This window comes from Syngnathoides biaculeatus, chromosome 19 (assembly GCF_019802595.1).
Source record: "Syngnathoides biaculeatus isolate LvHL_M chromosome 19, ASM1980259v1, whole genome shotgun sequence".
Classification (NCBI taxonomy): Eukaryota; Metazoa; Chordata; class Actinopteri; order Syngnathiformes; family Syngnathidae; genus Syngnathoides; species Syngnathoides biaculeatus.
The window spans coordinates 11,856,268-11,879,801 of NC_084658.1; the positions used below are offsets into that span (position 1 = coordinate 11,856,268).

General features: G+C 43.8%; 3 protein-coding genes and 1 long non-coding RNA gene across 4 annotated transcripts; 1 reads left to right on the forward strand and 3 right to left on the reverse strand.

Annotated features, from left to right (window-relative positions):
- Positions 1–1,757: 1,757 nt before the first annotated feature.
- On the reverse strand, positions 1,758–8,984 carry bdh1 (3-hydroxybutyrate dehydrogenase, type 1). The gene is made up of 6 exons (XM_061805898.1): positions 6,701–8,984; positions 6,382–6,630; positions 5,468–5,578; positions 3,933–4,074; positions 3,709–3,861; positions 1,758–3,382 (listed from the first exon to the last, which is right to left on the reverse strand). The coding sequence occupies exons 2-6, from the start codon at positions 6,592–6,594 to the stop codon at positions 2,922–2,924; spliced, it is 1,080 nt and encodes a 359-aa protein (XP_061661882.1). The 5' UTR covers positions 6,595–6,630; positions 6,701–8,984; the 3' UTR covers positions 1,758–2,921.
- A 51-nt stretch (positions 8,985–9,035) lies between these two features.
- On the reverse strand, positions 9,036–17,490 carry gyg1b (glycogenin 1b). Its single transcript, XM_061805899.1, has 7 exons — positions 17,353–17,490; positions 15,834–15,969; positions 15,270–15,444; positions 15,002–15,164; positions 11,137–11,263; positions 9,728–9,932; positions 9,036–9,405 (listed from the first exon to the last, which is right to left on the reverse strand). The coding sequence occupies exons 1-7, from the start codon at positions 17,357–17,359 to the stop codon at positions 9,202–9,204; spliced, it is 1,017 nt and encodes a 338-aa protein (XP_061661883.1). The 5' UTR covers positions 17,360–17,490; the 3' UTR covers positions 9,036–9,201.
- Positions 17,491–18,796: 1,306 nt separating this feature from the next.
- On the reverse strand, positions 18,797–23,468 carry cpb1 (carboxypeptidase B1 (tissue)). The gene is made up of 11 exons (XM_061805893.1): positions 23,385–23,468; positions 22,602–22,677; positions 22,391–22,515; positions 21,994–22,093; positions 21,574–21,675; positions 21,397–21,501; positions 21,189–21,299; positions 21,017–21,107; positions 20,693–20,895; positions 19,417–19,501; positions 18,797–19,266 (listed from the first exon to the last, which is right to left on the reverse strand). The coding sequence occupies exons 1-11, from the start codon at positions 23,447–23,449 to the stop codon at positions 19,079–19,081; spliced, it is 1,251 nt and encodes a 416-aa protein (XP_061661877.1). The 5' UTR covers positions 23,450–23,468; the 3' UTR covers positions 18,797–19,078.
- Positions 19,377–22,528, forward strand: LOC133492999 (uncharacterized). The gene is made up of 4 exons (XR_009792817.1): positions 19,377–19,517; positions 21,025–21,184; positions 21,356–21,518; positions 22,414–22,528. It is a non-coding gene; the product is annotated as an uncharacterized LOC133492999 (long non-coding RNA).
- Positions 23,469–23,534: the final 66 nt, after the last annotated feature.

A 23,534-nucleotide genomic window follows, 5' to 3' on the forward strand; every position in this document is an offset into this window, starting at 1 on the left:
ACGTACGGCCAACCGGGGCAATTTAATCAGGCCGGCCATGCAATTTTCATAACAAAGCATAACCCACTGAATGCACCTCAAAACAAAAACTTTTCTCACAATAGATCGTTAAAACGGTCGCTTGGACGAGTTTAAAAGGTTCTCTCCACCTCTGCTTTGCATGTTGCATGTGATGAGTTATCAGGATTCTCGGCGTCTTTTTTTATTTTTTCTAAAAATATAAATTAAATAAATCCCTCCCCCATGTGTATATCATGTCCATCGTGTGTAGTTTTGAAGTGTCCTTATGTAGCAACCTTAAGTGAATGCCTACATGTACAGCTGAGAGAAATATTTCGCAGAGACGTTACAGATGTGATGTAACGCGTCACGAGCACCTCAAGTGTCACATTTTTTATTTTACCGTTTTCATTTTTTCTTTTGTAAGTGTAGACACAGTAGATGTGTAAAGATTTCATGTAAATGTCGGTATTCGAATACAAGAATGACATCGTATAATCTCCCTGCTTTTTTTTTTCCTTTTTTTTTTTTTTAGATTTGCGTATAACGGCCGTGGCTTTTGTCTCTTTGCACCGATAGCGGCCGCGCGAGGAGCTCTACAGAATAAAAAAAATCTGCTTCAAAAACATCGGAAGTCACTCGACGTTGGTGCTTTTGTGCTGCTCATATTTTATTCCCCCCACTTCAACCCTCTGAGCGATAGTCAAGCAAACAGCTTCATGCTGTTGTGGAATGATTAAAAAAAAAAAGCAGTGCTGTGAAATTTATTGTCATACTCTTATTGCTGTTTTTAACTCAGCGGTCGTCTTCAGGTGTTATAACTCAGTTTATTAGCGCTTCAAAGACATAATAAATTACATCAAACAAAGGCGTGTAATTGTTTTAATGTACTCAACTATTCAAATGTACCAGCATGATTTAAAATATTACGTGTTTTCAAATTTGATTACTTTTTAATAATTGTTTTGTTGCTGTCCAATTGCAAAAGCGGGCCATGAGTGCTCAAAAGGGGTTGGATAAAAATAACGTCAATCCCTTGTAAAAGCGACAAAGGACCAATCCGATCAGCGTGTAGGCGGGCCCTCGAGCTGATTGGTCCGACTTCACGCCCCTCCTTTTCTGAACACTTGTGATTGAGGCACTTTAAACATGGCGAGAAGTTGAAAGGCGAAGTGTAAAAGGTTACGACCGGTCGACAAGCTTTCAACGCCGGAATGGAGGAGCTGCCGTTGTGACAAGGCCAACCACCAAGCACATAAAACAAACTACAGCCACATTTGTTCCATTTTCCCCGAAACGTTTGACGACAGCACCTGGATGCCTCAAGGTAAGCAAACTATGGCGTCATTCCTGGCTAATGTAGACGAACACTAAACTCATATGCCCTAATATTTATGGTATCTGAGGTTAGTTTTGGTCTGCCAAATTGAAATATTCTCATGCTAAGCGTTTATGACCAAACAAGCAATATCAATGAGTGCTACTATTCCACCAGGACCTGTATCGACAAATTATTGTGATAAGAGTGAACTCTAGTGGGCGTTGAATGCTTTACAGTAACTCGTTCACTTTCTTTTCCTACAATTATATTTTCATTCATACGAAATGTGTACACTTTGTATGGTTTCGTTGATATTTAATACCTTTAAAACGATTGGGAAAAGTAACATCTCTATAAAGTAATCCAGAGGGCACTCGTGTTCCGACGAGTATCTTGGTATACCTATGCTAATATGCTAACACAGTAATTCAATCAATTGCAGTCTATGAAAATTACTTTATTAAATTATTATTGTGCATCATTCAAGTGGGATTTGCAGTCGAGTACGTTTTCGAGTTGAATATTTTTCTCCGAACAAAATGTCCCTGCCAATAGGATGAAACCACACACTGGTTGCTGAATAAATTCTAAATTAAAACATTTTTTTGCACTTCACGTCGGTGTGATCCTAGCACGCCCCCTGATGGCGGTTTCCGTTACGGCTCGACCTATAAATTTTGAATCCAATTTTGATTCATGTAATTCAGGGATGAAAAAGTCTTTTGTTTTTTTCCTGTCAGGGTCCATATATTACATTTTGATTAATTCATGAAATGAAATCACTCAATCCCTGTGATTATGATCTTAATATAATTAACTAATGAGTTGCAGGATCTGAGAACACAAACAAAAATCTCTTCAGACCTTCTCCCAAACCTGAGCCACCACACTTTCAGTAAACTTTGACTTTGAGCATGATATTTTTGGTACTGATTTAGAGCCACTGTGGGCCATACACAAAAACAAAGAAAAGCAGATAAATCATGATCCCCCCCCACACCCAAATGATTATATAACAGCATTTTTTTTTTCAACGCATTACATTTTTGCTGGTGGACAACACTAAAAAGTACTGATTTAATCTCCAGCATATGGCGCCCCAGAAATAACAGATGTGAGCGGGATCATTTGCGGCTATGAAACAAGCTTAACGTGCACACAAGATACTAATATGTTGGCACAAACGCGCTATGGTTTGTGCTGGATGCTTCGGTAAGCAAATTGCGCTCGAAAAATGGCGAGGAAGAGGCCCAGCTAACAACAATGGACGGAAGATTTATTTTCGGAATTAGAAAACCCTTACTTGAAGGTCATCGCTGCGTATTGCGGTTTCTATTGGAGGGCCGCTTGCTTATTTCTTACCAGATGTCGAAGTTGTTCCTTAAACCCACAAATAAGTATTTTGTGGCTGTCATGCCCGCACATTCTGTTCAACCAATAGTTCTACAATGTGGCCACAATATAGATACATTTTGTTCCTCCGATGTTATGTCTGGGGCGCCGGAGTAACGATACAAAGTGCATTAATTTACTTTTTAAAAAATGATTGCAATTTAAGGCTTGATCAATGAAAGGCCAAAAGTTCTGGAACGTCGGCGTTTTAGAAATAGAGCAAGTCAGAAAGCGCGGAAGGAAGGTGCGTCATCAGCTGCACTCGGATCCAGCAGTGCGGTTCCATGGGGTTGTACCGGGCGTACGGACGCTTGGACGCGACGGCGTCCGTGATATCATCCAGCACGGGACTCTCATCTTTCTGTCCGCCGTTGATCTGCGAGCGCATCAGCGCCACGGTCTGTTCGAAGCGGGATTTACCGTAATCCTCCCTGACGTCCGGCGGCGCCTCGGCCCACAGTTTGTTGGCCGTGCCGGCCAAGACGTCGCGGCTCAGGGTGCCGGCGGCGAAGTTCCCCGGCTCGACGACGGACACCTTGACGCCCCAGGACTTCATCTCGTAGCGGAGGCAGTCGGAAAACGCTTCCACGCCGTATTTGGACACGCAGACGGGCGACTGCGCGATATTTCCCATTCGGCCGTACAAGTCGGACACGTTTACCACGCGCCCTGTGCAGAGAAATACAACAATGAACAAGAAATATGTAAAACTGGAGGGGCATCCTTTAACCTCAATTAGAATTTTGAATTCTCTTTTTCGCTCTAAACCGAAGACCACAGTTCACAGTTCCATTGCTCAACTGACGTGGTTGAGAAATGAAATATGCATTTCTCATTTGAAATGTATTGTTTTTGCTTGCTCCCAAGTGACTGAATAGAAAAATGGCGGCAACTTCATATAGTCTTAGTGGAAACAATGCATTTTTCTCTGGAAGCAAATCCATAGCCGGCGTACTTGAGCGGATTAATTGCCCCCACACCCACCCCAGCCCCACCTTGCGCCCGGCGAATGAGCGGCAGAAGCCTTTTGGTGATCCGTATGGTGCCCCACAGGTTGACCTCTGAAACCTCCTTGTAGGCGTCCATCGAGGTGAACTCCACTCCTCCGAACGTAGACACGCCGGCGTTGTTGATCAGCGCCCACAAACCTACACGACGTATCACGCCGGCGGAAAGTTACCAGAAAAACAAAGATGCGCGTCGACTCCGGTTGTTCTACCTCTCTCCGAGTCCTCAAGGTTGTCTCGGACGAACCGGGCGGCACGGTCCACCTGCTCGTCGCTGCGCACGTCTAACTGGACCACCTTCATGCGCTCCGAGCGCAATTTTTCCAGGATCTTGGCACCTTCTCCACTTTTATCCTGCAGAGAAACTATCCTCCATTTTGTAGCTCATCACAAGACGTGGTAACCTCATTTGTGCACAATGGAAACAGACTACAGGGAGGCATCGGAATCGAATTTTGTCATCAACAGAAGGCTGTACCCCTTTTTCGAAATTGGTCCAACTTTTTTTTAACATATATAACTACTGTAGTTCCAAAATTTTATCAAGAGATCCAAGAGTTTTCTGTAATAACAGAAATGACACTAACATGACTTTTTCCTGATTTCATCTCCAAGTTATTTTCAACATTTAGCCTTTTGTTTTGTTAAGCAACTTTTATCGTTCTTAAAAGGCATACAAATTTTTGAGTTTATGAATGACGTGGCAATTAGTTTGACCGTAATTGATATATATATATTACGGCTAATTGGATGCTCTAAATTGCCCCTAGGTGTGATTTGTGAGTGCGGCTGTTTGTCTCGATGTGCCCTGCGATTGGCCGGCAACCAGTTCAGGGTGTCCTCCTGCCCGTTAACAGCTGGGATAGGCTCCAGCACTCCCCGCGACCCCTGTGAGGATAAGCGGCGAAGAAAATGGATGGATGTAATTTTACGAGAAAAGTCATGTTGAGAATAAAAGTCTTGAATTTTACGATAACGGTCCAAATAGAGAATGTAATTGACAAAAAAAAATCTAAATTATGAAAAATCCTAAAAGTTGTACTTTTTGCAAAAAATACTGAGTTACATTAACACTGGTCTTGAAACGTTAATTTCAAACTTTGACCCTTGTGTAAAGTCGTATAAACGATGTCAAACCCATGATTCAAAACACGACTCTTAGGCTTGAAACGCTGGCTTTCAAACCACATCTCTATCCTGAATCCATCCATCCTTTTTTTTTTTTTTTTTTTTTGCTGCTTATCCTCACAAGGGTCGCGGGGAGCGCCGGAGCCTATCCCAGCTGTCAAAGGGCAATAGGCGAGGAACACCCCGAACTGGTTGCCAGCCCATCGCAGGGCACATTGAGAAAAACAGCCGCACTCGCAATCGCACCTAGGGGCAATTTAGAGTGTCCAGTTAATGTTGCGTGTTTTTGTGACGTGGGAAGAGACCGGAGTTACCTTGAATCCCTATTTAAAATTTTAATCATCTTTTGAACACCTCATCCCTACTTGAAATGTTACTTTGAGGCCCGTCCAAACCTTCGATGCAACCGTAACATTTGCCTTGATGGCAAAATTTTGGAACCCTAACCCTTGCTTGATACTCCAATAATTGAAAAGGAAATCACAGAAGCTTTTATTGAAATAACTTTCTTTTCCCACCCTAAAATGATGAATAATAAAAAAAAAAAGAACATGTATTGTCACGCTAACCCTGCCCTGTAGAAGCCTGACACGCTTTGCAACCCGAGTGCCGCGCTCACCTTAAGCAGGCATCCGGCAAAGACCGTGAAGCCAAGTTCGTGCAGATGTTTGGCGAGCGCCAGACCGAAGCCGCCGTCACAACCCGTGACGAACACCGCTTTGCCAGTCACCTGCAACAAACGTGACACTAATATCGTGTTCAGAGTAGTGTATCCCCTCGTGGGCGTTGCGAAATAGTTGGCAGTCAAGTAATAATAATAATAAAAAAACATGATACAGCAAGTACTCTTCACAGCTTTGGCTGAGTTGCAACTTCTGGTATTTCTTGTGACACATCGTTGCATAACTCTGACAACCTCCACAAATAGAACTAAATGTGCATAAAAAAAATACAGTACAATAATATAGATAGAGACGAGCTCTATGGAAAATAGCAAACAAAACAAAATCTGAATACCCCTGTAAAAAAAAAAAAAAAAAGTTTATACTGTAGTTCCCACTTCAATGTACTTCCTTGACACCAATGACTAGTTTCCTGTTTGCCAGTCAGTTGTCAGACAACGAAACTCCGCTGACTCGCAAATAGGTGAGTTTTTTCAGCAAATGGCTGAGTGACAGGTTCCAAAGGAAACAATTATGCATTCCACAATATAATCTGTAATATAAATAGAACAATAATATTACAAATGTTTACCTTGAGAGGCAATGTCGTTCATGTAAATAGTTTTTTTTTTTTTTTGCACTTTTTTGGGTAATGTGAATGCAAAGCTAAAACCATGAACAATCACTATAAATATGCAACTTTTTAGTTCCGATGGCATATTGGAGTACACATGTCAGTGTGAGAGGTTTCCTCGGAAATATTTCTAATGTTTTTAAAGTTTCCCGGAACCCGAAAAAGTTGGAAAATCCGAGGCAAGAAACCACTCGTGATATGATGACCGGTGATGCGTTCACGGCCCCCACAAATTACCTCCACCAGTCCTCTGGGAATCCGCGGGGTCGCGACGTACAGGACGAAGAGCACATAGCACACCACCACGCACTCGCTCACGCTCGCCTCCGGCACTCCCAGCAGTCCCGTGGCGGCGTTCAGGAGGGCTGGGAGTCCGAAGCCCAGGGACACCGTGACGAACGCGGACAAGGAGACGAGAAGCCACACTCGGAGCGCGGGCAGCGGCGCCATTTTAGCCTAATGATGCATTTACGTTCCGGGACACGCCTATAGAAAGCCGACGTTGAATGGGTTAAAGACTTATAGAACACTTATATCGAGGGAAAAAAATGTTCACCTTATTTTTTGCACGTCAGGTGCCAATGTGGCTATTTTAGATAAATTAGCGACATTTCGAAAACTACAGTGATCGAAACCGGAAGTACGCTAGTCACGCATCTTCCTCCGTTTTTTTTCAAAGTTCATTTTCGCCTCGGACCCTCAACCAGCACAATTAAAACGAAGCACAAATAAAGAGCTTGCATCGGTGATATAATAACATATTTCCAGATGAAACTTTTGTCCCATAAGTTCAAAGTTGTGTGTATTCGAGATAGTTTAATTGATTTTTTACATTAGGAATTTTATCTTCAAAATAGGAGTTCATCTCATATTTACTTTTCAGTCTTGGAAATATTGCTTACAATTCACTGAAAAAAATACTTGAAGATGCATGCAAAATCTTGAAAATACAATAACATGACTGAATCTTGAAAACGTACAACTTTGTAACTGGAAAATATTAACTTTATTCTCATATTACAACTTCAATCGCAATCATACTACTTTTCTCAAATTTACAATGGCTCGTGCTTAAATAGTACATGGAAAAAATCCAATAATACTGTTTATTTGCATTATCTGGATCATACAGACTTGACTGAGAGAGTTTAACGTTCATTAACTATAACATGGGATTGTTGAAATAAACACACTTTAGCCCATTCCTATTTGCAAAAGTTTTTTGGGGATTTATTTAAATCAATATTTCCGGATGAAAGATATTGCCACACATCCTGGTCAAGTAAAATGTCGAACTGCACGGCATAGCATGCACATGCTCACAAGGCTTGCAAATTGACTGTAAACATTTGATCCGTTCGACAGTTTGTGATCATGCTCAGGTGATTTAAAAAAAAAAAAATGAAAGAATGTACAGGTAAATGTTATGTCATGTGCAAAAAAACATAAGTACAAAGGCTTTCTTCAGCTTTCAATGGCAGCATGTGCCAATCAAAACATAAATAATGGGAGAACACAAATATGAACTCTGGGGAGAAGGGGTCGGGCTATATTCTGTAGTTACATGTCACTGAAATGGAAGATGGAATAAAAGTTCATATATTCCAGTTGTTTGATTTTTGGAAAAAGTGAAACTTGCATAGTATAGATTCACCAAACAGTACTGTTTCTCGGTAGATTATTTAGTTGATTATAGTTTACAGCAAATAAAACAAAAATTAATAGCAATACTGATACGCTACAGTGTAGTCCCTGTCCACTATTGGGGGAAAAAAATTGACCTATGTGTGTGGCCGATTGCAGTTTTCGCGCTTTCTGAGACACCCTAAGGTGCCAGAAGATGCCGCCAAAGCCCTGTCTAAAATGTTTGAGTGCTGGGGAGGAGCCCAAGTCGAGCCTGGCTTGTTAAGAGTCATCAGGGCATGGACATGTGCACTTGTTTGTTTTTCCAAAAGTGAAGTCATCAGTCACCCATCTTTAAGGGTAATGTTGCAGGATGATTTTATGATAGTGATTTTTTCAAACGTAATTTGTGGTTGCCTTCACTATAAAATTTTCAATGTCGGGACTGGCCTTTTGGAAAATATTTTCCTGTTTCATGAAGCTGTATAATCTTCCCTATTTGCTATTTGAGGGAGATTGGGTTTACACCATGCTACAAAAAGCAAAAATCCACAAATAATTGGATCTCCCCCCCCCCCCAAAAAAAAAAAAAAGTTTATAATTGCCTATTGATGCCAACAGGGCGAGGCAGCAAATCATTACTTTTGTCTAAATTCATCTCATCAACCTACTTGAACATAGTCCTTTGGCACCAAGACGCCACAAGATGGCACTTTTGTTGAAAAGAAAGCTCCTCGGGTCCACTTCGACGTGGTTCCCCGGTAACAAAATGAGCGCAAAAATAGTTGAATAGTTATAACCCCCACAAGCAAAAAAAAAAAAAAAAAGTTTAAAAAAAAAAAGTCTTTGCCATCCTGTGAATATGTGGGGCTCATTGTAATTATTTTTTAAATCTCAAATTGGAGAGAGAAATGAACTTTTATACAAAATAAATTCTCATGTATTGTGATGCACTTGTATGTCTGTCACAGAAGTTTAAGTGCGTTCTTTTCGTTCCCTCCTCATTTGAGGAAAGTATCGAGCTTCGTCTTGATATTATCAAAGGAGTCCGTCCCCATGTAGTCCGCCTGGCCTTGCTCCCATTTCTGCTTGCGTTCTTCTGAGGACGCCTGCTGGTGCTGCTGGTGCTCGTGCTGCTGCGGCGGCGGCGACAGGTGGAGGGCGGCGGCCACGGACGCCAGGCTCTCCTCCACCGCCTGAGCAAACCAGTGAAAGCAACCCGTGAGTCAAAATTGGAAGTCAGTTTAAAAACAACAAAAATTAAAAAAAAAAAAAGTCTTTGCCATCCTGTGAATATGTGGGGCTCATTGTAATTATTTTTTAAATCTCAAATTGGAGAGAGAAATGAACTTTTATACAAAATAAATTCTCATGTATTGTGATGCACTTGTATGTCTGTCACAGAAGTTTAAGTGCGTTCTTTTCGTTCCCTCCTCATTTGAGGAAAGTATCGAGCTTCGTCTTGATATTATCAAAGGAGTCCGTCCCCATGTAGTCCGCCTGGCCTTGCTCCCATTTCTGCTTGCGTTCTTCTGAGGACGCCTGCTGGTGCTGCTGGTGCTGCTGGTGCTCGTGCTGCTGCGGCGGCGGCGACAGGTGGAGGGCGGCGGCCACGGACGCCAGGCTCTCCTCCACCGCCTGAGCAAACCAGTGAAAGCAACCCGTGAGTCAAAATTGGAAGTCAGTTTAAAAACAACAAAAATTAAAAAAAAAAAAAAGTCTGCTGAAATGAGTGTCGCAGAAGCTCTGGTGTGAAGTCGCAGCTAAGCCAACAAAGCTTTGTGTTGAGCTTCTTTCGTACCTGTGCGCTCCCAAAAGTAACCATGTCAGTGTAGGGGAACTTTACGGGAAAGGCAGGGACATCATCCACCACCAGAAATACATAACAACAATCACATTTACATCATCGATCTTGACTTGAAGAACGCGACGATTCAAAAACGCGGAGGGCGGTGGTTACCTCCTCGACGCATTCCGTGTGGAAGGGCTGGTCCCCGTATTCCTCCTGCAGCATTGGCATCACACTGGTGGAGTACAAACCCCACCAGTCCAGGAGGAAGGAGGGGTGCGCCCCCCCGGAGATCGCTTTGGTTTTTGCCTCCAAGCCGTGGCTCCACGGTTTGGTCTTCCCCAGGAAGTGGACCACCTTGGCATTGCTGCCGTAGCTGAAATGAGACCAGGCAAAGTCAATGGAGGTTAAGTTCTTCTTTATTTTCTTAAGAAAAAAATATCTTGAAATATAACTTCTTGTTCCTCAAATATAACTTTGAGTAATGTTACAACTATAATCACAAAAATAAATGACTATCTTGAAAATATAACGCAAATGCCGTATGTGGCTCTTTAGCTCAAATATGACTATTTTTAAGATTAGTTTTGATTTCATTATTTGAATCTCAAAAAAAACTTTTGCCATAAAAATATAGAAAATTCTCGTAATACGGTGTTTCAAATCAAATATACTAATAGAAATGTATTTTTGCAAAGCATAATCTAGGGAAAAAACACAGAAAAATGACTATTAAAAAAATACATCTTTGAGCTGGTAAGAATTTGAATTTAAATCCCAACTGTATTACCTTTTATTCCTCAAAAATAATTTTATTAATTGCATTTCTTAAAGGTAGAAAATATACATCTAAAAAATATAAATTATTACTTTATATACAACAACAAAATGTTTTTATTTATATTTTTGCCAAAAATGTGGATCGATGTCACTTTAGTACGAGCACATTTCCCCTTGCCTCGGTAATACATCGGCTAAAGCTGACAAGCGGCGACGGGTAAACACATGTCCATCATTCCGGCTCCGACCGGCGAAAACGCGATCATCATTGCCATTCCGTTTCCAGGAAAAACAAAACAAGAGAGCTTGTAAATGAGATTTGTTTCCAAATTGGGGGGGGGGGGGGGTCATGGCCACAAGCACTGAAGAGTGGGCGCACAATGACCTCCCCGAGTGGTAAACATAAAAGGTCTTTAAATAAACGACTCTATTTGGGGATTTGCTATCAGCTGTTGGGGTGGATACCTGACCCGGAGTCTCAGGTGTCCCACTACTCGTCTTGCTCTGGACTCCGTGTCAGCATGTGATTACGAGATCGTGATTTGCTTATGCTTCGTCACCGCTCCAGCAGACACTTTCCTGTGCCCGGTAGTAGAATTTTACGCTTTCCTACGCTGCTGCAATTGAAAGGCAGCCCGTACCACGTGCCTCTTTTATAGCTATGTGCCCAAAGAGGGCGACAACCCAAGCGTTTGACTCGCAACCTTTACAACAACACGAGTACGACCCCCCCCCCCCCCACCACTTCAAGAATTTAGGGCGCTCGCACCAATACGTCAGCGAACGGGTTCGACACATACCGCTTGAAGGCTGGTAAATAGGTATAAATGGCGATGCTGCTGAGGTTGTAGATGAAGGGGAGATGTTTTGAAATGTCAGCCGTGGCCCAGTCGCCGAAGAACCCGTTGAGAAGCCCCTGGTCTCCCCCTGAAACACAGAAGCCAGGCAACCATGACTGATTCATCTTTTTCTAGAGTGACCGGGAAGAATAACTTTTGATCAGTCGCATCTGGGATTGACTGATTAGGACCTTGTATCGGGGAACAAAGGCTATTCGAAACTTCTCCAGGAGCTGTTTCTGAATGAAGTCAAACTATTACAGGAATTTCTCTTGTTTTTACAAGCCCTCGTGAATCGTGACGATTCTGACACTGGTTGGTCCCAAAAAAACATTCCCACTCTCTCTTATCTATGTTTCCTTATCTGAAACGCTCAGTCGTGAGCACATTGTTTTTGTAATAGGCAGAGGTATGTGTATACAGCTAGTTTTCACAGTTGCTGGCCAGAGCTTACAGTATGTATCACATGTGCATTACAGTCGACACCGAACCCTCTTCCTAAGTGTGGCAAATATCAAAGATCAATGTGTCGCTATAAATAGGGAGTCTTCCTTACTTTCGCCTCGCCATAAATTTATTGAAACAGGGGTTTGACAACGACAGCTCACCTGTCGTTCGGACAACGACCACCCTGTTAAAATACTAAAATATGTGCAGCGAGTCCGCCTGTGAATACAGTGCCAATTCCCGATGTCAGTTATGAAGTTCATCATGCCATAAAGCTTGTGAACATTGTAGTTTTGAGCAAAATGAATTGAGTTTTTGGAAGCTAGTAAGTAAACTCCAAACTTTTTTTTTTTTTTTTTAGTCTTACACCCACTCCTGAGGGCAACATTGCGGGGTAGGTAGCGTGCGCGGGCCTTTATCTGAGGGATTTTTTTTGTTTGTTTTTTTTGACAATGACAAACAATCAGCCTAAAGTGAAAACATCCGAGCGGGCGCACCCTGGATTTTTGATTGGGTTTTTACCATTCTTCACGGTTTAATTGCATTTGCGACGTTTCATGAGTCATTTTCCTTCATAAAACCACCAAAACAAAACGCATCTACACTCCTAGCATCTGTTTAAACGCCAGCGGGGGTGCGTCGCATACTTTTAAAGATTATAACGGCTATAACGCCGTTCTTTGTTAATTGCCCCTTACCCCATTATGGTAGCGATATACAACTTCCCGCGGTGAAATATTCCGCAAGTAATGCTTGTAAGTCATCAAGCAAGGAAGGTAGTTAGCGCCGGCATCTTAATTGACTTCCGTTGCTTTTAGAAGAGTTTCAAGCGCATCGTTTCATCCCTCATTTGGTTTACGGCGGTGACACCTTGTGCAGTTTTAGAGCTTCCTATTTTTCGACAAGATAACATTTATCCCTCAAGGGATGGAAATAATTCAGGTAATGCACCGGCGCCGCTTTGCTGATATTCGCCGTGAACTTTTAAGGGCACGGTTGATGAAGTTCTCTTTGCGTTAACGCTCGTTTTCAAAGTCTGCAAATGATGTCGCTCGGGGTGGGTGGGGTCTTCAAGTGGAGGGCCAGGCAGACACTCGGCCCTACTCACAGCTGACTTTGGTTACATAAATGCAATGCGGAAGACAGCTCGGGGTGCAGTCTGGTTTATGTCGTGCTTATTACCTTATCCAAATCTTTTTTTGTTTTTTTAATAAATAGAATAATTTGCAAATGAGAATGATAATATGGCTCACATTTCCCTGCCATTTCACCGCTTTGTAGAGTAGCGGAGCCCTCTGCCCGAACGGGTTTATAAAAAGACCCATTTGAGACCCGAGCGAGGTACGCACTTAACGATAATTGGGTTGAAAATAAACAGCCGAAGTCAGCTCAGGCCAAATTATCGGCTGTCCTGAAAAGATTATCCCGAGCGATTTTTTTTTTTTTTTTTTTTTTTTTTTTTTTTTTTTTTTTTTTCCCATGGTGCGGGTTGTCTTGAGTGATTTTCATTTCTCCCTGACGATCTGCTCGGAAAACACCTGTTTGATATTTATGATTGCAAATCAAGTTTGCCTGAGCCATGCACTGACAGAGTTGGGAAATGGAACGACGGCCAATTATGGAGTTATTACCATCAAAGCAGTACGAACGCATTGTTTTCATCACCTGGGTCATCATGTTTTGAAAAAAATGGGTGACATATTACCGTAATTTCCGGCCTACAGAGCGCACCTGGCTATAAGCCTCACCCAGTACATTTATAAAGGAAATACTATTTGGTACTTGCATAGGCAGCAGCCGTGTAAAAGCCGCAAGTGCCCACATTGAAACACGAGATATTCACAAAGAAAGACACACACAGTTTAATGCTAGCTCAGCCATGCTAATGCTAACTCTAGCGTAGCCGTGCTAACAGGGCCAGTTCAAAAAAACCATACTGTTAAAATCACCGAGACACAGCAGTAACACGCTAGCGCAGCGCTAACGGGGCCAGACGGGTAAAAGTCACTTCATCGGCACATATATTCCACCGTTCTCACTGTTCCCTTTTCCACTCCAGTGCCCCCTAGCGGCCATTAGGAAAAAAAAATGCACAAATTCACCGCATAAGAAAGCGTGTGGAAAAAAGTCGCGGCTTATAAGGCCGGGAATTACGGTGATAATGTTTGCTTTGAGATGCTAGATTCCTTTTACTATTTTAACTATTTTTAATACCAATCAAAATCTCAAGTGTCATCCATCTTAAAAGCTCAAAGCAGCTTCCACTCATGCACCAGCCCACACAAAAACACCCTGTTCAACTCCAGCTAAAACTTTTGGGGGCAATGATGGCGGGAATACAGCAAATACAGCCCCCACCCCCAAGTGCTAATCCGCACAGTAAACCTGAAGCAAGGCCACACTGACGACCGTACACCATTTTCTGTTTGGGAACGTCCATTAGCGAGCGCCTGCAAATAACTTGGGCAAACGGCGAGTTGAAGCGGGGGCTTTATCTTTGAGGCAGCCGGCCCAATAACGGCTTGACTTGGGGCAAAAAGATCAACACGGCTGCTTTAGCGTCCTGTTCCCAAGGACTCGATGCCCCTCAAGAGAGGGTCTACGGCTCGGTTTACATTAGATTTCCGTACCGACGAGAGATGTTACCCAAAAGTGTATAAAAAAAATAGATTCACATTTTTGGTGCTTGACGGTATTACCCTCCCTCCCACCAGTTAAAGCTCAAAGCAAAATTTTACATTTTATTGTACAAAGGTGATTTGTGACACAAACGGTACCGACATATCAAATTGTATTTGGGCGATTAACCCTTTCATTGGTCAATGGGCAGTCTAATGGCTCTCAAGGGCCGAGCAGCTACGGTTTTAAAAACGTTGCTAATGCGTTTGTGCTATGGATCGTTTGAATGCGGCACGATGTTCCGTTTGTCAATAATGGTCCTATTTATAGAAAGGCAGTTAGCAAACGGGGGGGTTGCTTCAGGCCCACCCCTGGACGGATTTAGATTCAACTTCCACGTCGAGCGGAACCTCTTAAAGATGAAAGTCGTCAAGGTTGTACTGGTTGGAATTTTAATATTGACAGCGGTTTCATTGCCAGGACAGTTAATATTAGGGATCTTTGATTTATGTCTTCGCGGTATGGCTACACAACTGTAAATCGAGGGACCCCCCCCCCCCGTCCCCCCAGTAAAGGGTTTATGATGGCGACGGAGTGGCCCTGGATCATAGTCAACGTCAGGCTCCAACCAAAGTATGGTGTAATGTCTGCTTGTATATATATATTTTTAAAACAAACTCCTTTGGAACCCAAAATATGAACAAGCTGGGAAAAGCCCCCACCCCCACCCCCGCTGCACAAGATGTGCATGACTGCTTACCGTCAAAGGTGCCCTCTTCTGTGCCGTACTGAAGCAGTTTGTCATAAGTCTCCACAGATGGACGATAAACAAACACGCCCGAGTTGAAGCAGTCGGGCCAGCCGGGATCCGGGGCGGCTGACAGTTCCTCTCGGTCAAAGAGCTCGTCTATATTCGAAAGCACCTGAAGGGCACACAAAAACAGAGCCACAATGTATGCTCGCACACCTTTTTTAAAAAAAAAAAAAAAAATTAGACGTTTTTTTTTTTTGTGCTCTCGTGGTCTCACCAGAGTGTCCGCATCCATGAAGACACATTTAGAGTAGTGCGTGAGGGTCCAGCAATGGAGTTTGGTGAAAGTGACGCCCAATTCGGGCCTTTTCATCAGCGCCAGGTGGGCCGCGTCTCGGCTGTCCAGCACGTCGACCAGCCGAACCTCGTCGAAAATCCTCCTCAGTACGGACCTGACGGTTTTTTTTTTTCGAAGCGTCAGACAACGGCACAGGGTTGCCGGTTCGGGTGGGAATAGAGCAGGGGTGTCAAACTCATTTTTTGTCGCGGGCCACATTGTACTTGCGGTTTCCCTCAAAGGGCTGTTATGGCTGTGAAATGATAAAAATCTTTAACCGCCCCATCATATTCACATGTGACATTTATGAACTAGTTTTGGAATCAGAAATCAAGGGTAATGGGGTTTTCCAACTGTTGTTGTTTGGTAACACAAAAAATGCTTTGTTTATGATTTGGACAATTTGAAATTTTGGTACAGATTTGGGCCACATAAAATTATGCGGCGGGCCGGATCTGGCCCCCGGGCCTTGAGTTTGACACCCGTGGAACGGAGCTTCCTTACCGGCACGGTTCCGACACCTGGGGCCCGACGAGGGCTGCCAGCTTTTTGGAGGTTTTGTGCCGGCGCAGGGATTGCCCCAGGACCATGGCTCCCTTCGCATAGCTGTCATTGGTAGCCAGCGTCACAAAGGCCTGGTCTGTAGACGGGGGACCAGGACAACGGGTGACATTTAGTGGCGGTTACCAGCTTTGTTTTTGCCAACAGTAATAAACTTTTATGTCGAAATGATGTGCTCAGGACATGTTTGGCCAGACCTCCTTCCTTCCACGCCCCCCTTTTTCTGTTGGTGCATTCGTGCTGTGGGGATTTATGTGCTCAGCTGTGTTTTTTCCCCATTCCAGTTTAAAACAAATACCTTCTGTTTTACTAACCTGTTTTCGTTTTGCAAAATACCACAGGTATCAATAATTATAGATTGCGAGACAAACATCTTTACAAATATACTTTTTTTGTTTTTCCCTGTAAGTCGCGGGTCACAGGTGTGCTTTCGAAGATCCCAGGTTACTTTGGGCGAGAGGCGGCGTCCACCTCCGATTGGTTGTCAGCCAATTGCAGTTTTTTGAAACATTTGCTCTAAAGTTTGTCACACAGTTCTGCGGTCCCGGGTTCGATCCCGGACCCCCGCCTGTGTGGACTTTGCAGGTCCCCCCCTTGCCTGCGCGGGTTTCCCCTGGGCACTCTGGTTTCCTCCCACACCCCAAAAACACAAAACATTAACTGGACACTCTAAATTGCCCCTAGGTGTGATTGTGAATGCGGCTGTTTGTGTCTACGCGCCCTGCGATTGGCCGGGAACCAGTTCAGGGTGTACCCCCGCTTCCTGCCCGTTGACAGCTGGGATCGGCTCCGGCACTCCCACACCCTTGTGAGGATAAGCGGCAAAGAAAATTGATGGATATTTAAGCCTGGAAAAGTGTTGTTTTTTTTGTGTTTTGTTTTTTTTTCCAGATGACACTGATAGAATCTGGTGGGTCTTGGTTTCAGGTCAGGATGAGGAGTGGACCTGAATTTGTGGAAGCATAAGCGAGTCGAATTGAGTTTTTTTTTTTTTTTTTTTTTTTTTTTTTTTTTTTTTTTTGGGGAGGGGGGGGATTGCATGTCCGTATTTACGACTGGAGTTGCTTCACAGTTATTTGTATTTTGAATATTGTCTGACGTTATTCACTATATATTTCTTGACCATATAGACATTCAAATTAACATATTATACATTACATGATAAATGTTACTTGTTGCTGTTAATCTCAATAAAGGTAAACAATGTACGTGACGTCACGTTCGGATGATGACGTCATATTGGCAACAAACTCAATATATTGAACAGAAGAGTTCACTGGTATTTGTACACAAATTAGTTCCACGTTAGTACCGACACGTTGGAGGTGTATAACTTCTCAATTTTGGTTTTCTACAATTTTTTTTGACACCCCACGAGCACGGATTAGACATCTCAGTTCTCGCCACTTGTGCGTTAACGCGGTATTTTTGGGGGTTAAATCCGCGTTGGGTGCTCACATACCTGCCATGACTTGGAAGGAGAAAGTCCGAGCTACGTCCTCGTCGCTTCGTGGACGCGACCGGCACACGCACGCGGGCAGTCACGCGCTCAGTCGAGGCGGCTTGGGCGAGGAAACGAAAAGGAGCGAGCGAGGAATGCGGGGGTGCATTTATAGCAGCCGGACACTGGTCAGTGTCATGTGGTTTGGGGGTGGGGGTGTGAGAGCGTCCTGCCACTGCCAATTTACGGAGGCTGAAGAATCCGCACAGGCGAATAAGTTTTAATGAATTGTATACGGTGATGCATCAAAAATGTTTATTTTGGAGTTAACTGAGATGCTCATGAAAAGGGGAGCAAAAGTGGGTAAAGTTTACACTTTTGGTAAATGTGATTTGGGTTGAAACAAGGCGTTCCCATGACTTTACAATTTATTCAATGAAAAGTTGTATATGTTTTCACAAAAGGTACTGTATTAAAAAAAAAAAAAAAAAAAAAATGTGAGAGGTTGTTATCTGGTGCTCTGGCGGCATCTTGTGGCCGACAAGTCATAGTTATGCATTACAATCAGCGTTTCCTTAACTTATGGGCCTCCGCACGAAAAAATGTCACACCATAAATCGTAAATTCTACAAAAACTTAGATGCGGCATATTGAAGCAATAATGTTTTAATAATGTTAATTACTCACGATTTTACTTAGTGCGAAATTTGGATTTGATCAGCTGACCACTAAATTGCAGTTTACTTTATGTTCTGCTATCTCGCGGAAGAAAGTTGAATTGTTCTGCTTGTCTTGATACATCCCTGGCATAGATGCATACATTTTGCATAAAGTTAGGTTTATCACCTAACTCATAAATGGGAATTTTACGAGAAATGAAGTGAAATCAGATCATTTCTGATGTGGTTGTGAATTGGTTTTTAATGTCAACATTTTTTAAAGCATTTCTGTAATCTTGTTTCACTGACTCTGCACTCGTGGTTAAGTATTTGCTTAGCATTTTATTTTATTTTTTTTGCAAGTTAAATCATTTTAAAATTTTGAAGCGATTTTATTTGTTCTAGCACTTGTTTTTTTTCCTGTTGGAGCTTTATTTTTTTTTTTTTTTAAAAAGAACCTCATTGCTCTATCATAGCGTGCTGGTTAATTTTTGTTACTTTTAGTGTAGCTGGATGATATTCCATATTCCTCTTTTCACTTAAAATGTTGTGTACCTAAACCCAGCATAATGTTTACACAACATTTAAAGACTCAACAAAATCACTCAAAGGGAAAATGAACAATGACAGATCAATAATCAATACAATGAAATAGAAAAAAAAAAAATTGTTCAGGGCCCTGTGGGGTGTGGGCTGGCTCTGAATAACTGTATATTCGCTGTTTTAAGCATTGTCCCCCCCCCCCCAAAAAAAAAAAAATAAATTGAATGCAATGGGGCCTGTATAGTGCGCCCTATGTTTTGTTGTACATTAGTGTTTTATTCTACACTTTTCCATCCCATCAGACAAAGCGGCAGACACTATTATACACGCATAAAGCATCACGTGGCGATGGATCATTGATTTTATTGTTTGCACTCATCTTGACATTCTGTCGAGCACAGCGAGGAAACATGGCGGGTGGGGACCGTTCCCATGGATACGGAGCTGGAGATGGCGGAGAGGTTGCCAAGGGCCGTGGGGGTGGAAGGGGAGGCCGGAGAACCAGTTGGCGGGGGTCCTCGCTTTCTCCGTTCCGGCTCTCCTTTTTAATAGAGGTTCTTCTGCACGTAGGCGGCGATGTACTTGACGGCCAGCATGGTCTCCTCGCACGTGGGCTTGATCTGAGACTCGGGCAGCAGGAAGCCGTAGCGACCGGTGTCGCGCAACTCGAAGGTGAAGGAGTATTTCACACCCAGGTCGTAGGCCCAGTCGTCGGAGCCTCCGGCGGCGGGGTCTGACGGCACACAGCGAATGTCTGCTATTCATTGACGAACTTACCTATTCAGGTTTTGCCTGTTCTTTCTGTAATGCACTAAGATGCCACAAGATGGCGCCAAACAGGGGTAGACTGTCAGGCCTTGGAAAGGATTTCAGGTCTACTCACAGATGGTTGCCGCACCGGGTCCGCTGGTGTAGCGAGTTCCATACAGACTCCGAAGAGCATTAGAAGCTCCTTGAGCGATCTTCAACTGCATATCAGAGGAGGTAAAAACATCATTTGCCATCATGTTTTTTTTGTTTTTTACATTTTTCATAGCTACCAGGAGATTTTATAGAAAGTTCTTGGGTTCAGGACAGTCCTGTCAATTTGTTTTTTTTTTTTTTTTTTTTTTTGAACTGGTTGTGAATGGTGTGCATTTCATATCCATTTCAAGTAGCGACATCCAGTTGACAAATATAAATATCTAAGTCTGTCAATAACTGCTGTACTAAATGGTTTTTTTTTTTTTTTTTTTCTATTTGAGTGGAAAGCTTTGGCCTCACAGTTCTGAGGTCCCTGGTTCAATCCCAGACCCGTCTGTGTGGAGTTTACTCATTCTACCCATGCCTGCGTGGATTTCCTCCGGGCACTCCGGTTTCCTCCCACATCCCAAAAACATGCAACATTAATTGGAACACTAAATTTCACCGAGGTGTGATTTGTGAGTGTGACTGTTTGTCTGTCTCCATGTGCACTGCTATTGTCTGGCGACCAGTTCAGGGTGTACACCGCCTCCTGCCTGTTGACAGCTGCAATAGGCTCCAGCATTCCCACGACCTTCATGAGGATAAGCGGCTAAGAAAATTGATGGATCGATGGATATTTAAGCCTGGAAAAGGGTTTTTTTTTTCTTTCTCTTTTCTCCAGATGACACTGGTACACTCTGGTGGGTCTTGGTTTAGCTCCGTATTAGGAGTGGACCTGAATTTGTGGAAGCACGAGTGGGTCGAAATGAGGTTTTTTTTTTTTTTTTTTTTGGGGGGGGGGGGATTGCATGTACGTATTTACGACTGGAGTTGCTTCACAGTTGAAGTTTTAGGACTGACATGGAAGCATGAATGCAATCCAGATGAGAAGAGCAAAAGACACTTTCAAATGCACGTGAAATGCATTTTCCCGGAAATTGCGGCGGCGCCCGACAGGAAATGAAATCAATGTGAGAAATGCACGCTCGGGAAAATGAAATTTCACATCTGCGAGGGCCGCTTTTGTTCTTCGTCGACTTTCAAGTGTCAGAAATTACACTTGAGGACGCCGAGAGACGTGTCGGTGTGAGCGCTGGAGACGAGGTGAGAGTGTTAACTAACTTAATCCACCCCGCTGAGAGCCGAAAGCCGCGCCGTGACGGATGAAGTCGTTCTAAAACCTTCATAAGGAGGTTCTACGAGGACATACTGACCAGCTCGCTATGGTGCGCGGCCAGGCTGTACGTGTACGAGTACGGGAAGAGCAGCAGCTGCGAGTACGAGTGGACGGTGATGTAGGCCTTGATGGCGGACTTGTTCCTGCGGATGAAGTCGGCCACGCTCTTGACCTCGATCTCGGACTCTGGCTTGTAGCCACAGAAGGTGTCGCTGCAGGGGCTGCTGGAGGCTCCGATGGCTGGAATGAAGTTCTTGGTTATGGTCTTTCCACGAGAAATTGTGTACTTTGCAAGTGTTTGTATAAAAATTATGTGTGTGAAATTAACCAACATGGTCAAATTAATCTTCATCCTACTTACTGCACCAGCCAGCGTTCCAGTTCCTGTTGGGATCAGCGCCGACGCAGCTGGATCCAGACCTCCTCGAGCGAGTTTTCCTCCACATCCTGTTCTGCAAAGCAGATAATGCAAACAGCAGCGACGCGTGATGAAATGAGCATCTACGACAGCGGAGCATTGCAGAAGCGGGTACATTTTTGTGGGTGTAGTCGTATCCGTCGATGTTAAAGACGGGAAGGACGTAGACGTCCATCTGGTTCAGCAGGCTGGTCATCTGACTATCTTTGCCGTAGGTGGACAGCGCCTGAGGACAGAATATTTGGAAAACTTTTTTTTTTTTTTTTTTTTTTTTCTTTTCAGATGGGATTTTTTTTTTTGTTTTGTTTTATTTTGGATCGTACCTCCTTGACAAACCACTGGCAGAAAGCGGGAGAGATCCACTCCCTGGCGTGGATGCCGCAGTCCATGAAGATGGCAGGCTTGTTGAAGCCGGTCCTCTTCCCGAGCTGCAGTGGCAAACAAAGTGAGTTGCGAAAAATGTACAGTTCAAAACTTAAGGGATCATTTTTTTTTAATACCTTAAGGAGCGTCATGGTGCGTCCCTCGTAGGTTTTCCCGATCACCTGTTTGCTGATCAGACTTGGGTTGGAGGAGGAAATGGACGCAATCCATGCCTGCACCTGAAACCAACACATCGGTACATTTAGTGGATCCTCCGGTGCAGGCTGTGTCATCCAGGATTTTCATGTATTACTAGAGAGAGCAGACTTTGATTGTTTGGGCATGTCCAGAGGCCAGAGAGCGAGTATGTCAGTAGAAGGGTGATGAGGATGGAGCTGCCAGGCAAAAGAGGGAGAGGAAGACCAAAGAGAAGTTTGATGGATGTCGTCAGGGAGGACACGAAGACTGCGGGTGTTAGAGAGGAAGATGCACGACCCCTAATCGGGACAAGCCGAAAGGAACGGAAGAAGTACTTTGATTGTCTAGCTTCATTTTACCTTGTCCCAGCTGTTGTACTTGGTGTAGCTGTGGGTTTTCGGTGAAGCCCCGTTGTCGGCCTGCTCCTCAACGGCGGCCTGCAGGTCATCGATCAGGACCCTGTTGAAACGTTCACAAAACGTTCCTGTTTTTCCAAAAAGAGGTAGACTCGTCCCGATAATCAGGTCGAATTTAAGAATTTTTTTTTTGATCTAAGGAAGAGGAGACTTCTCCTCCTTCGATCTGCTCAAGGTTGACGATCAAAAACGCTCAAGCCGTTTAATACTTACGATCGTGAAACCTTGTAATCGGTCACACGCGAGGGAATTTCAGAAAGTATACTATTAAAAACCCATTAAAAAAATTATAACCAATGAAAAATTTCTGCAGAAATTGTAACTTCCTCTTGCAACTTACTCATGCTCCATGTTACTTTGCAGCAGCATGGTCCGGACCATGTCCTGGTACAAGGCAGGCACACGGACGTCCACGTCGATGTCGACGGTCACCAGCTCGGCGCTCTCGGGGCTCCAGAAGTCCATCTGCAAAAAAAAAAAAAAAGACCATAACGATGAGTTGCACCTGAAGTAAACATCACGTGAAGATACGTTGGGTGTCGAAGGTTTACCTCGATGCTTTGTGCCAGATCCTTAATAAGGGTCACATGTTCATCAAGCACCGGTTTCAGACGCAACACTTGCTCGCTTTAGGGTAAAAAAAAAAATCTATTAGGGTCACAAAAAAAAAAAGGGCATCTGTCCATTTTCCTCATTCGGTTTGCCCGTGAGCTGGAGCCGATCACGGTTGACTTCCGACAAGCTGGACCGTCCGGACCGGTCCACAACGTTCGATGGGGTATTCGTACTCGCACCTATGGAGTTTTTCGTCTTCGGTGAATTTCACATTGCGAGTTTTTTGGAATGCGGGAGGATGCCGGAGGAAAGGGCGCAAGCACCGTGAGAGCAAGCGGACTCCACTCAGGAAATGGAAGAGTATAGACTATGAGATCCTATACAAATTCTACCTTTTTTACGGAGACCCGAAAGCTTTATTTTGTTTTAGGATTGACAGAAAAATACAAGAAACAGTTCTCCGCGTGATACAGCGCAGTTCATCGACAACCTCCGATGATAAACTGTGTCACAGTGGGAGTGCCGAAAACTCCGAGATGACAACTTTCTTGTTTGCCGGCACACGGAAAATTGCAATACTCCGAGTTGATGGGAGGCTAATTGAACTGGATCAGAACCCTACGCCGCCGCGATGGGTCCACAGGCACTTGTCACAGTATGCGGCAGAAGCAAAAACTATGATTTGCCCAGCGTGTATTGCATCGCACCCCCGACACCACCCCCAACAAAAAAAAAATAAAAGAAAAATGGGTTTTCATCAGAAGATTGGAAAACGTTACCCGTCAAAGCGAGTGACGTCAGCCAGCGTGACCGCGACCAGCCCGAAAAGCAGGAGGATCCTCATGTTTGCAAGTGGGGCTGACTTGGCTTCCGGGCGGCTCTTATAAGACCGCGCTGGATTCCCCCCCCCCACCCCCCCCCCACCCCAA